The sequence below is a fragment of the Strix uralensis genome, unplaced genomic scaffold, assembly GCF_047716275.1.
Source record: "Strix uralensis isolate ZFMK-TIS-50842 unplaced genomic scaffold, bStrUra1 scaffold_334, whole genome shotgun sequence".
NCBI lineage: Eukaryota > Metazoa > Chordata > Aves > Strigiformes > Strigidae > Strix > Strix uralensis.
Window position 1 is genome coordinate 55,086 of NW_027436928.1, and position 14,218 is coordinate 69,303.

A 14,218-nucleotide genomic window follows, 5' to 3' on the forward strand; every position below is an offset into this window, starting at 1 on the left:
CCTATGAGCGGATGGTTTTTGGGGGTGCACCCTCCCCCCCCATCTCCCCGTGGGTGTATTTTTGGGGTGCAGCCCCCCCATATCTATGTGATCCCCCCCCACCTGGTTCCCTATGAGCGGATGGGTTTTGGGGGTGCACCCTCCCCCCCCCCATCTCCCCATGGATGTTTTTGGGGGGTGCAGCCCCCCCCATCTCCCCGTGGGTGTATTTTTGGGGTGCAGCCCCCCCACGTCCGTGCCCCCCCGCAGGTGCAGGAGTTCGAGCACATCAACGGGCGCTGGAGCCTGCCCGAGCTGGCCCCGGAGCCCAGCGCCGACTCCAAACGCTCCTCCCGCGCCTCCTCCCCCGCCAAAACCTGCCCCCCCAGCCCCGAGCAGAGCGGCCCCCCCAGCCCCGGCCCCCCCACACCCGGTACCGGCACGAGCGAGGGACGGGGGGGGCATGGGGGGGGGATATGGGGGGGGATATGGGGGATAGGGGGGGACAGGATGGAGATGGGGGGGGATATGGGGGGAGATATGGGGGACAGGGGATTGGGGGGGGGACATGGGGGGGGATATGGGGGACAGGGGGGGACAGGGGATTGGGGGGGGACAGGATGGAGATGGGGGAGACATGGGGGGGATATGGGGGACGGGGGGGGACAGGGGATTGGGGGGGGACCCAAGGGATGGGGGGGGACAGGGGGGGACAGAGTTTGAGGGGGACACCGAGGGGATGTGGGGGGATAAGGGGGACAGGGTGGGGGACAGAGGACTGGGGGGACTTGGGGGGATATGGGGGACAGGGGATTGGGGGGGGACAGGATGGGGATGGGGGGGGACAGAGTTTTGGGGGGGACATGGGGGGATATGGGGGATGGGGGGGGACAGGGGATTAGGGGGGGACAGGATGGGGGCGGGGGGGGACAGGGGGGACAGAGTTTGGGGGGACACGGGGGGGACATGGGGGGATATGGGGGGATAGGGGGGACGGGGGGGGGGACAGAGGGAAACAGAGTTTGGGGGGGACATGGGGGGGACGGGGGATTGGGGGAGGACCCAGGGGATGGGAGGGACATGGGGGACAGGATGGGGACAAGGGAGAGACAAGGGACAGGGACAGAGGGACAAGATGGGAGGGGATGGGGACAGGGACGGGGGGGGGACAGGAGAGTACGGGAACAGGGGACATGGGGACAGGAGGGACATGGGGACAGGAGGGAGACACAGGGACAGGGGGACAGGAGGGTGACACAGGGACAGGGGGACAGGAGGGACATGGGGACAGGAGGGTGACACAGGGACAGGGGGACAGGAGGGTGACACAGGGACAGGGGGACAGGAGGGTACAGGGACAGGGGACATGGGGACAGGGGACATGGGGACAGGAGGGAGACACAGGGATGGGAGATGGGGACAGGGACGGGGGGGACACGGGGACAGGGGGACGGGCAGGGTGCTGGGGCCACCCCCTGTCCCCGTGTCCCCAAACGTCCCCTGTCCCCAGCCACGCCGGCGCCCAGCGAGCGCGGGGACGGGCCAGGGCCACCCCCGGACAGGGACGAGGGTGACACCAGGGACGAGAAGGAGCCCAAAGGCCCCGAGAAGATGGAGACGGAGGTGGGTGACAGGGCTGTCCCCAAGCCTGGCCCCGTCCCTGTCCCCAACCCTGTCTCCAGCCCTGTCCTCTGGGTCCCTGCTGATGTCCTCTCTGTCCCCAGTCGTGTCCTCCCTGTCCCCATTCTTGTCCCCAACCCTGTCTCTGTCCCTCGTGATGTTCATGTCCCCAACCTTGTCCCCAATCGTGTCCTCCCTGTCCCCATCCTTGTCCCCAACCCTGTCCCCAATCGTGTCCTCCCTCCCCATCCTTGTCCCCAACCCTGTCCCCAATCATGTCCTCCCTGTCCCCAACCCTGTCCCTGTCCCTTGTGATGTCCATGTCCCCAACCCTGTCCCCAGTCGTGTCCTCCCTGTCCCCATTCTTGTCCCCAACCCTGTCCCTGTCCCTCATGATGTCCATGTCCCCAACCCTGTCCCCAATCGCGTCCTCCCTGTCCCCATCCTTGTCCCCAACCCTGTCCCCAATCGTGTCCTCCCTGTCCCCATCCTTGTCCCCAACCCCGTCCCTGTCCCTCGTGATGTTCTCCCTGTCCCCATCCCTGTCCCCAGTCCTGTTCTCCTTGTCCCCAACTCTGTCCCCACTCCTGTCCCCCAGCTCTGGCCTCCCTCGTCCTTGTCCCCAACCCTGTCTCTGTCCCCAACACTGTCCTCACCTTCCTGTCCTTGTCCCTGTCCCCTCTCTGTCCTGTTCCCCTACCCTGACCCTGTGTCCCCTCCTGTCCCCAGCTGTGTCCTCACTGTCCCCAACCCTGTCCCTAGTCCTGTTTTCCTTGTCCCCAGCTCTGTCCCATCCCTGTCCCCAATTCTGTCTCCCATCGTGTCCTCCCTGTTCCTGGTGATGTCCCTGTCCCCATCCTTGTCCCCACTCGTGTCCTCACTGTCCCCAACCCTGTCCCCAGTCATGTCCCAGTTGTGTCCTTCCTGTCCCTGGTGATGTCGCTGTCCCCAACCCTGTCCCCAGTCCTGTTCTCCTTGTCCCCAACTTTGTCCCATCCCTGTCCCCAACCCTGTCCCCAATCGTGTCCTCGCTGTCCCCATCCCTGTCCCCTCCCCACCGCTGTCCCCATGTCCCCTCCCCGGTCACTCAGGGGATGGGGGGTTGGGAACGATGTCATGGTGGGGACCCCACCCCACCCCCCTTGTCCCCCAGCAGCCTCCTGTCCCCGAGGTGCCACCATCCCCGGGCGATGGCAGCGAGGCCGAAGGGCCGCGGAAGGGGGAGGAGGAGGAGGGACCCGGTCAGCGGGACCCTGAGGCCGAAGGGCCCCTGACCCGTGAGGAGCGACCAGGTGAGCCCCCCCCCCCCCCCCAAAAATAAGGCATCTGGGTGCCCCCCCAAATCCCACGGGGGGGACCCCGGTGTCCGAACACCCTTGTCCCCCCCCGACCCCGCAGGTGCTGAGGCCGAGAAGGGTCCCGGGGGAGAGAAGGGCGACGAGAAACCCCCCGAGGAGGAGCCCAAGGAGCGGCCGGGGGACCCTGACCCCAAACGAGGTGGCTGGGGGCGGGGCTTAACCGGGGGGGGGGGCCTAGTCCACCTGGGGGTGTGGCCAAGCCACAGGGGGCGGGGCTTAACCAAAGGGATGCGCCTGCAGCGCTCTGTTCTTCCATATTGCCGCGTTCACTCTGAAGCCTACTGATGGCTGCTGGCTGTAAATGTTTACTGAGGAGGGTGGGGGGGTGCTGGGGGTGGGAGGACTGGAAGAGGGTTACAATATGGCGCTGTGTGTCCCCCCCCCCCGCCCCTGCCACGCCCCCGCACAGAGGAGCTGAAGCCCGAGAAGGAGCCCAAGCTGGAACCTCGCGCCAACGGCCGCCGGGACGACAAGGCCGAGAAGCCGCGGTTCATGTTCAACATCGCCGACGGCGGCTTCACGGGTGAGCGGGTGACGATGGCGGCGGGCGGGGGGCGGGTAGGGGGACACGGAAGGGCTTCCCGCTTACCTCACGTGTCCCCCCCCCCCACCCCCGCAGAGCTGCACACGCTGTGGCAGAACGAGGAACGCGCCGCCATCTCCTCGGGGAAGCTCAATGAGATCTGGCACCGGCGCCACGACTACTGGCTGCTGGCCGGCATCGTCCTGTATCCTTCCGCCACACCCGCACACCCCCCCCCAGCACCCTTGGGTACCCCCCCAGCACCCCTGGGTACCCCCCTGGATGCCTGTGTGTCCCCCCAACACCCCTGAGGCCCCCCCCATGGGTGCTGTTCATCCTCCTCGGGGCTGGTGGCGGTGGCACCACCAAAGAGGGTGACACCAGGGTGGGGGTGACGTGGGGATCTCAGGTGATGGTGACGCAGTGACATGGTGGCTGTTCTTAGTAGCCACAACTCCAGGGGTGACGTGGGTGGGCGTGAGGGTGGCCTTGGTGATCTGGTGACGCGGTGACAGGCGCTGAACGGGGACAAGGAGGAACCCTGGGGACAGGGTGACACTGTGAGGGTGACGTGGTGATGGTGACAGTGGTGGTGACGCGGGGACGTGGTGATGGTGATGCAGGGACATGGTGATGGTGACACAGGGACACGCGTGGGGGGATGAGAGGGACGTCAGGGACAGGGTGACACAGCGATGGTGACGCGGTGACGGTGACGTGGTGTTGGTGACACGGTGACAGCTCCGTGCGCTGGCCGGGGGATGACCCTGGCGGGGGGAATGGTGGGGACAGGGTGACGTGGTGACAGTGATGCGGTGATGGTGACATGGTGGGGACACGGTGACACGGTGACAGTCCTTAGTGCGCAGCCACGCCGCCGTGTGCTGGAGGGGGGACGAGCTGAGGGGACAAAGGGGAGATGTTGGGGACAGGGTGACACGGTGCCGGTGTTGCGGTGCCGGTGCTGCAGGAACGTGGTGACGTTGTGGTGGTGACACGGTGACACGGTGACAGTCCTTAGCGCGCAGCCACAGCTCCGGGGGGCACTGATGATGTGGCGGGGGATGAGAGGGCCGTTGGGGACAGGGTGACGTGGGGACAGTGATGCTGCGACGCAGTGACGGTGACGCGGTGGTGATGTGGGGACAGTGACACGGTGACGTGGTGACAGTGACGTGGTGACGCTGATGCGGTGACAGTCCTTAATGCGCATCCACGCCTCTGTGCGCTGGGTGATGACCTGGGGGCTGTTGGGGACAGGGTGACGTGACGGTGACACGATGATGGTGACACGGTGATGGTGACACCCTTAGCCCGCAGCCACTGTGCACTGCGTAGGGGGGGGGGAGGGTGACACGGTGACGTGGTGACGCGGTGACATTGTGGCACGGTGACAGTCCCTCTGTGCACTGGCCAGGGGATGACCGGGGGGGAGCCGTTGGGGACCGGGTGACGTGGTGACAGTGATGCTGTGACGCAGTGACGGTGACACGGTGGTGACGTGACAGTGACGCGGTGACACTGATGTGGTGACAGTCCTTCAGGTGCATCCACGGCTCCGTGCGCTGACTGGGTGATGACCTGGTGGCTGTTGGGGACAGGGTGACGTGGTGACGGTGACACGGTGACGGTGACGTGGTGATGGGGCGGTGGTGCAGTGGGTATGGGGGGTGAGGGTGACACGGTGACGCGGTGACAGTCCCTCTGTGCACTGGCCAGGGGATGACATGGAGGGGGGACGAGCGGGACATTGGGGACAGGGTGACGCGGTGACAGTGACGCAACGACGGTGACACAGCGGTGGCAGCGCTGCGGTGACGGTGCAGCCACGCCTCCGTGCGCCGGGGGGACGTTGGGGACAAGGTGACACGGTGACGCGGCGGGTGGTGACGCAGTGACAGCGACGCGGTGACAGCCCTTAACGTGCAGCCACGGCTCCGTGCGCTGGCGACGGGGGGGTGAGGGGATGGGGTGACGCGGTGACGCGGTGACACGGTGACACGGTGACACGGTGACAGTCCTTAGCGTGCAGCCACGGCTACGCGCGCTGGACGGACATCCAGAACGACGGCGCCTTCGGGGTCATCAATGAACCCTTCAAGGGCGAAGCCTCCAAAGGGAACTTCCTCGAGATGAAGAACAAGTTCCTCGCACGCCGCTTCAAGGTGAGCGCACGAGGGCTCGCACGAGGGCTCGCACGAGGGTCACGCTCGTGCCAGGGCGCGGGGGCTCGGCCGGGGGGGGGCTCCTGCCAGGGCGGCGCTGGTGCGAGGAGATCACGCGCGGCAGCTGCTTTTGCACCGGGGCTGTTTGCACGAGGGCCTCGCACGAGGGGCTGGCACGAGGGTTGGGCTCGTGCAAGGATCTTGCACGAGGGCGGCGTTCGCGTGCTGTGGGGGGGCTGCTCCCTTGCGCCGGGGGCGCGCTCGAGGGCTGCGCTTGCGCCGGGGCTGAGCTTGCACGAGGGGCTCACACGAGGGCCGCGCTCGCACGAGGCTTTTGCACGAGGGCCGGGCTCGCGTGAGGGTTGGGTTTGCACGAGGGTCTTGCACGGGTTCTTGCGCAAGCGGCCAGGCAAGGGGTCCGGGGGGGGGTGGGGTGTGGGAGGTGGCCGTGGAAAGGGGGCGGGGCTTGCACAGGGGCTGCGCACTAGGGGGTTGGGCTTAGCCAATGAGGGGCCTTGTGCAAGAGGGTTGTTGGAGGATGAGGGTGGGTGGTCAGGTCAGAGTTGGGTGCTCGGACACCAGGGTGCTCCCTGGGCGTTGGGTGACGTCATAGTTGGGTGCTTGGACACCAGGGTGCTCCCTGGGCGTTGGGTGACGTCATAGTTGGGTGCCCAGACACCAGGGTGCTCCCTGGGCGTTGGGTGACGTCATAGTTGGGTGCCCGGACACCAGGGTGTTCCCTGGGCGTTGGGTGACGTCATAGTTGGGTGCCCGGACACCAGGGTGCTCCCTGGGCGTTGGGTGACGTCATAGTTGGGTGCCCGGACACCAGGGTGCTCCTTGGGCGTTGGGTGATGTCGTAGTTGGGTGCCTGGACACCAGGGTACTCCCTGGGTGTTGGGTGACGTCATAGTTGGGTGCCCGGACACCAGGGTGCTCCCTGGGCGTTGGGTGATGTCATAGTTGGGTGCCCAGACATCTGGGTCCTCTCTTGGGTGTTGTTGGGGTGTGAGGTCGTAGGTGGGTGTCCGGACGCATGGGTCCTCTCTGGGCTCAAGCGTTGGGTGACGTCAGAGTTGGGTGCCCGGACACCTGAGTCCTCTCTGGGTGTTGTTGGGGTGTGAGGTCGGAGTTGGGTGCTGGGACACCTGGGTCGTCTTTGGGCCTTGTCAGGGTGTGATGTCATAGGTGGGTGTCCAGCCACCTGGGTCCCCTAAACGTTGGGTGAGATCATAGGTGGGTGCTTGGATATCTGGGTGCCCTAGTTGTTGGGTGACGTTGTAGGTGGGTGCCCAAACACTTGAGTCGTCTTTGGGCCTTGTTGGGGTGTGAGGTCAGAGTTGGGTGCCTGAACACCTGGGTCCTCTCTGGTTGTAGTTGGGGTGTGAGGTCAGAGTTGGGTGCTGGGACACCTGGGTCCCCTAGTTGTCGGGTGACATCTTAGTTGGGTGCCCAAACACCTGGGTCGTCTTTGGGCCTTGTTGGGGTGCGAGGTCATAGTTGGGTGCCCAAACACCTGCGTTCTCTCAGGGTGTTGTTGGGGTGTGAGGTCAGAGTTGGGTGCCGGGACACCTGGGTCCCTTAAACATCAGGTGATGTCATAGGTGGGTGCTTGGACACCTGGGTCCCCTAGTTGTTGGGTGACGTCGTTGGGTGACGTCATAGTTGGGTGCTCAAACACCTGGGTTGTCTTTGGCCCTTGTTGGGGTGTGAGGTCGTAGGTGGGTGCCTGAACACCTGGGTCTTCTCTGGGTGTAGTTGGGGTGTGAGGTCAGAGTTGGGTGCTGGGACACCTGAGTTCCCTAATTGTTGGGTGACGTCATAGGTGGGTGCTTGGACACCTGGGTCCCCTAGTTGTTGGGTGACATCAGAGTTGGGTGCCTGTGTCGTCCCTGGTTGTTGTTGGGGTGTGAGATCCAACTTGGGTGCCTGAACACCTGGGTCCCCTCTATCACCATTTGGGTGACGTCTGAGTTGGGTGCTGGGACACCTGGGTCCCCTAGTTGTTGGGTGACATCTTAGTTGGGTGCCCAAACACCTGCATCCTCTCAGGGTGTTGTTGGGGTGTGAGGTCATAGTTGGGTGCCCAAACACCTGCGTCCTCTCAGGGTGTTGTTGGGGTGTGAGGTCAGAGTTGGGTGCCGGGACACCCGGATCCCCTCACTGTTGGGTGACGTCATAGTTGGGTGCCCAAACACCTGCGTCCTCTCCGGGTGTAGTCGGGGTGTAAGATCCGAGTTGGGTGCCTGAACACCTGGGTCCCCTCTATAACCATTTGGGTGACGTCCGAGTTGGGTGCCCGGCCTCCTGGGTCCCCTCCGCCACCCCCTCTCCCTTCCCCCTCCTTCCCCCCGTTCCCCCTTCCCCCCTCCCCCCCCTCCCCTCCCCCAGCTCCTGGAGCAGGCGCTGGTGATCGAGGAGCAGCTCCGTCGCGCCGCCTACCTGAACATGACGCAGGACCCCAGCCACCCCGCCATGGCCCTCAACACCCGCTTCGCCGAGGTCGAGTGCCTGGCCGAGAGCCACCAGCACTTGTCCAAGGAGTCGCTGGCGGGCAACAAGCCCGCGAACGCCGTCCTACACAAGGGTAAGAGGCGGGGGGGCCGGCGCGCCCGGCGCGGACGCCCCGTGTAGCGCCTCGCACCTCTGTACCGCGCTCTCAATCATTAAAGTGGGGTTCTCCTCCCAACCGGCTCCCGGTGTATCCTTGCTCTTGCGTGTGCTTTCTGGCGGGCCGGAGGGGGGGAGGCAACAAAAACCAAAAAAAAAAAGCAAAAAAAAAGCAAAAAAAAAGGGTCTAAGGGTGTAAGGGGGTGGCGGGGAAGCTGCTGGAAGGTCCCTGAGGGGTTTTCTGGGGTGTGAGTAAACCCGGAGTAAACCCGGAGTAACCTCGGAGTAAGGCGGGGCGTGGATTTAGGGCGGCCGAGGGGCTCTGGGGTGCGTGAGGTGCAGGCGGGTGCCTCTGTTGCTTTGCGCTAAGATGTATCTGCTGAGTATCTGTAGTGTAAGTCTGGAGTATGTCACTAGTATGGCCCCGTGTACTTCGGGAGTACGTAACGCATTGACCCGGAGTATTTGGGGGGCACGGAAGGAGTATATTCTGAGTATCCCGGTGGCCGGAGTATCCCTGGTGCATGTAATGAGTAAGCCTGGAGTAATGCTGCTGTCCGGACGCGGTGTCCCTGCTTGCGTGTAGCGGCTTTGCCCGGAGTATCCCCGGGGCACGGGCAGTATTTCCCCAGAGTACTTCTGGTGTATTTAATGAGTAAGCCTGGAGTACCTCAGAGGAATGTGCTGAGTGAGCCCAGAGTATCTCTGGAGCCTTTAATGTCTTTGTATCACTGGAGTAAGCAGTGAGTATCATTGGTGTAGGCTGTGCAGAGGATCTCTGGGGCCGTGTAATGAGTAACCCCGGAGTATCGGTGCTGTGGCTGCGGCCTCTTAGCCTGGAGCAGGAGTGAGTGATGAGGGTGCCCCGGAGTATCTCTGGTGTGGCTGTAGCATGGATCTGGAGTATCTCTGGTGTATCCATGGAGCATACCTGGAGTATCTTTAGTGTGTCTTAAGGAGTATACCCAGAGTATCTCTGGAGTGCTTAAAGCAGGTCAAAGTGTCAAAGGAACGTACCCGGAGTATCTCTGGTGTATCTACAGGTTCTGCCCAGAGTGACTAAGGAGTATACCCGGAGTATCTCAGGTGTTGCTAAACATCGGGCCTGGAATAGCTCGGGTGTGTCTGGAGAGTATCCTGGGGTGTTTGAGGAGTATGTCTGGAGTATCTCCAGTGTAGCTACAGCGTAGGCCCTCAGGCGATAAGCTTGGAGTATCTCTGGTGTCTCTAAGAGTCTACCCGGAGTATCTCCAGTGTGTCTAGAGAGTAGACCTGGAGTATGTGAGGAGTATACCCGGAGTATCTCCGGTGTTGGCTAAGGAGTCTGCCCAGAGCGTGTGAGGAGTATCCCCAGAGTATCTCTGGTGTGTCTCAGGAGTAAGCCCCGAGCCTAAAGAGTAAACCCGAAGTATCTCCAGTGTGTCTAGAGAGTATACTCAGAGTAACTAGCGTAAGCCGAGTCCCTCCAGTGTGTGTAAGTTGTGTACCTGGCGTGTGTAAGGAGTACGCCCAGAGTACTCCCAGTCTACTCAAGGTAGCTCTGAGTCCTTCCCCCTACTCCCAGCATGCCCCCACTCCCCGCCGGTGCATCCCTTGAGTATCCTTTGAGTAGCTCTCAGGCTTTCCCCTCCCTCTCCCCACCCCACTCTCACGTGAGTATCTCCCCACACCCCCCAGCCTATGAGTAACCTATGAGTAACCTATGAGTAACCTATGAGTAACCTATGAGTAACCTATGAGTAACCTATGAGTAGGTGCGGGGCGGCCCCCCGGCGCTGACGGGCCCCCCCCGCCCCTCTCTCTCTCTCTCCTGCCCCCTCCCTGCCCGCGGCGCCAGTGCTGAACCAGCTGGAGGAGCTGCTGAGCGACATGAAGGCGGACGTCACCCGCCTGCCCGCCACCCTCTCGCGCATCCCCCCCATCGCCGCCCGCCTCCAGATGTCGGAGCGCAGCATCCTCAGCCGCTTGGCCAGCAAAGGCACCGAGAGCCACCCCCCGCCCGTAAGTCACACCCCACCCCCCACCAGGGGACATCACAACCCCCCCCCCCCCCCCCACCCCCAATCCCCCCAGGGGACATCTCACCCCCCCGTGGGGACATCACATACCCCCCCCCACCTCCTCCAGGGGACAACATCGCGCAACCTCCCCCCAGGGGATGTCACAACCCCCCCCCAATCCCCCCAGGGGACATCTCACCCCCCCTGGGGACATCACAACCCCCCCCCCCCACCCCCCAGGGGACATCACACCCCCCCAGGGGACATCACACCCCCCCCCAAGCCCCCCAGGGGACATCTCACCCCCCCTGGGGACATCACACCCCCCCACACCCCCCCAGGGGACATCACAACCCCCCCCAATCCCCCCAGGGGACATCTCACCCCCCCAGGGACATGACAACCCCCCCCACCCCCCAGGGGACATCACAACCCCCCCAACCCCCCCAGGGGACATCCCCCCTGCCCCCCACCCCCCAGGGGACATCACCCACCGCCCCCAGCCCCCCAGGGGACATCACACCCCCCCAGGGGACATCCCCCCCACCCCCCAGGGGACATCACACCCCCCCCCCCAGCCCCCCAGGGGACATCAAACCCCCCTGGAGACATCACCCCCCCCACGACCCCCCCCAGGGGACATCACCCCCCCCCCCCCACCCACCCCAGTCCCTGGGGGGTTCCTCAGCCTGGGGACAGACCTTTTTGGGGGACTTTCTTTTGGGGGGGGACACAACTTTTTGGGGGGGGCCATCCTTTTTTTTGGGGACTTTGTTTGGGGACATTGTTTTGGGGACAGCCCTTGGGGACTTTTTGGGGGGACATTGGGGACATTCTTGGGGACACTGGGGACAGCCCTTGGGGACTTTTTTGGGGGGGACATTATTTGGGGACATTCTTTTCTTGGGGACATCCCTTTTGGGGGGACTTTCTGGGGGGGGGACGTCCTTGTTTTGGGGACATTCTTTTTTTGGGGGACATCCCTTTTTAAGGGTATCCACCTTGGGGACCCCCCACCTCGGGGACCCCCATCCTGGTTTGGGGGGGGGGGGGGCGTGGGGGAGGTGACAGCGGTGTCCCCCGTCTCTCCAGACCTTCCCGCCGGGGCCCTACGCCACCCCCCAGAGCTACGGGGGCACCTTTGGGACCCCCCCGGCCGGAGCCCTCCCCCCTGGAGGGGCCAACTACAGCCAGATGCCGCCGGGCTCCTTCATCACCGGTGAGCACCCCGATACCTGGGACTGTGGGTGGGGGGCACCCCGATACCTGGGACCGTGGGTGGGGGCACCCCGATACCTGGGTCCATCGGTGGGGGTCCCCAGATCTGGGTCCATGAGTGGGGGCACCCCAACACCAGGATTTGTGGGTGGGGGGCACCCCAACACCTGAATCCATAGTTGGGGGTCACCCAGATGTGGGTCTGTGGGTGGGGGCACCCCAACACCTCTGTCCATGGGTGGGGGGGTCCCCAAATCTGGGTGGGGGCACTGGGACCCTGGGTCTATGGGTGGGGGGCACCTTCATACCTGGGTCCATGGGTGGGGGGTCCCCCAGATCTGGCTGGGGGGGGCACCCCAACACCTGCATCCACAAGTGGGGGGGCACCCCAATACCTGGGCCCATGGGTGGGAGTCACCCACGTATCTGAGTCCATGGGTGGGGGGTCCCCAGGTCTGTGTCCATGGGTGGGGGCACCCCAACATCTGAGTCCGTGGGTGGGTCCCCAGGTCTGTGTCCATGGGTGGGGGCACCCCAACATCTGAGTCCGTGGGTGGGTCCCCAGGTCTGTGTCCATGGGTGGGGGCACCCCAACATCTGAGTCCGTGGGTGGGGGGTCCCCAGGTCTGTGTCCATGGGTGGGGGCACCCCAACATCTGAGTCCGTGGGTGGGGGGTCCCCAGGTCTGTGTCCATGGGTGGGGGCACCCCAACACGACGCCCCAGGGATGGGGGGGTGTCCCCAGATGCGGATCGATGGCACCCAGGTCCCTGAGTGGGTGTCGGGGTGGGTGCCTGCCCCCCCCAAACCCCCCCCCCCCCCCCAACACCTGGGTCCTTCCCCCCCCCCCCCCCTTCCCCCCCGCAGCCGCCGCCAACGGGCCCCCGGTGCTGGTGAAACGGGAGCGCGAGGCCGAGGGGCCGGAGAAGAAGGAGCCGCGCGGGGGCGAAGTCATCTGCATCGACGACTGAGGGGGGGGGGGGCCCGTGGGGGGGCCCCCCCCCCACCCGCGCTCCCCCCCCTCCTCCCCCCCCCCCCCAATACACACACACACACACACACCCCCACCCCCCCACCCTCAAATCTGGAGGTGGGGGTGGAGGGGGCTGGGGAGGGGGGGGACACACACCCCCCACACCCCCTCCCCCCCCCCCCCACTGCCAGAAATGCCTCGTTTCACCCTAAATGCGGTGCGGGGGGGAGGGGGGGGGGGGGAATGGGGGCAGCACCCAAGGGTGGGGGTGTTTTTGGGGGGGGGGGGGGGGAGGGGTGACGAGGACCACTGCAACTATAAATATGAATATATATATATATCCCCGGTGGCGGGGGGTGACCCCGGTGTCCGGGTGGCCCCAGTGTCCTCCCCGGGGTCCCCCCGGTGTCCCCAGGGCCCCTCCCCGCCCCCCTCCCCTCCCCCCCCCCGGGGCTCGGGCACTTGTTTAACCGCAGCAGAATAAAACCCGGTTCCTTGGCTACGGCACCCGGCTCCGCTCGTCCCTCGGCGTCGCCGGCACCCGTGGGGATGGCGAATGGGTGGCCACCGGCCACCCTGTGCCGCTGTGGGGGCGGTTGTGGCCAGTGGTGGTCGTGGGGATGGCCAGGAGTGGGGTCATGGGGCTGGGTTCCATCATGGCCGCCATGGGAACGGTCAACGGGGTGATGGTGGCCACCAGCGTGGTCACGGGGATGGTCACCAGGGTGGTGAAGGCCACTTGGGCCACCAGCGTGGTCACGGGGATGGTCACCAGGGTGGTGAAGGCCACTTGGGCCACCAGCGTGGTCACGGGGATGGTCAACGCCTCTGGGCATGGCCACTGGGCCACCATGGGGATGTCCACCAGCCATGGCAGCCTGTGCCATCATGGGGACAGTCATCAGCATGGCCGTGGCCACCAGCACTGTCCTGGTGGCAGCCACAGTGCTAGTGGTGCCCATGGCCCCCAGCACAGGCATGGGGACAGCTCAGCCATGGTGACCAGCATGACGGCGGTGACATGAGAGGGACCACGTGACCTAACGCCCTTTGGGTCACCATGAGCCCTTTGGGGCCACCATGAGGCTCTCTGGGGCCACCATGAGCCCTTTGGGGACACCGTGAAGCCCTTTGGGGACACCATGAGGCTCTTTGAGGCCACCATGGGCCCTTTAGGGCCACCATGAGCCCTTTGGGGCCACCTTGAGGCTCTTTGGGGACACCATAAGCCCTTTGGGGACACCACGAGCCCTCTGGGGACACCAGGGCTGTCCCCGATCCGTCCCACCCTGGGGCAGAATTAACCCGCGACATCGTCCCTCATAAATCAAGACGCAAACGATCTTTTGTGGAACTTAGACCTGACTTTGACCCAAAAAAGCCAAAATTCTGCCCCAAAACAACCCTCCTGCTTCTCCCGGACAGCCACTACCAAAACCGGACAGGAGATGGCGCCTCATCATCGACTATAAAATCGTTAATTAATTAATTAACCGCCAGCCTCGCCCCCTGCTGGCCGGAATTAAATTTAAAAAATTATATATTTTATTTATTTATGGTGGACGATAAAAAAACAAATTTGCTTTGATTTGGGACGAGATAAAATTTATTTTTCATAGATCGTCAGCGTTGACCCACGAGAGCTGAACTGGCTCAGTTCCTCCGGAAATTACGTCGTAATTATTAATGAAACCTTATAATTAAGCCTATTAAAGAGGATTTCGCTTAAGAACTCACCGTGACCCCGAGATCAGATCAGTGGTCCGGGAGGG

General features: G+C 64.0%; 1 protein-coding gene across 1 annotated transcript in view; it reads left to right on the forward strand.

The window, feature by feature from the left end:
- The window catches only part of LOC141938831 (chromodomain-helicase-DNA-binding protein 3-like), a gene marked incomplete at its 5' end in the record, with an annotated part of 59,962 nt that extends 47,494 nt beyond the window's left edge, over window positions 1–12,468 (forward strand). Inside the window, 11 exon segments of the mRNA XM_074857849.1 lie at window positions 250–412; window positions 1,490–1,602; window positions 2,753–2,891; window positions 2,998–3,096; window positions 3,367–3,480; window positions 3,577–3,685; window positions 5,513–5,645; window positions 8,037–8,232; window positions 10,093–10,256; window positions 11,348–11,474; window positions 12,341–12,468. Of these exon segments, the coding sequence (XP_074713950.1) occupies window positions 250–412; window positions 1,490–1,602; window positions 2,753–2,891; window positions 2,998–3,096; window positions 3,367–3,480; window positions 3,577–3,685; window positions 5,513–5,645; window positions 8,037–8,232; window positions 10,093–10,256; window positions 11,348–11,474; window positions 12,341–12,444 (1,461 nt within the window).
- Between the last annotated feature and the right edge of the window lie 1,750 nt (window positions 12,469–14,218).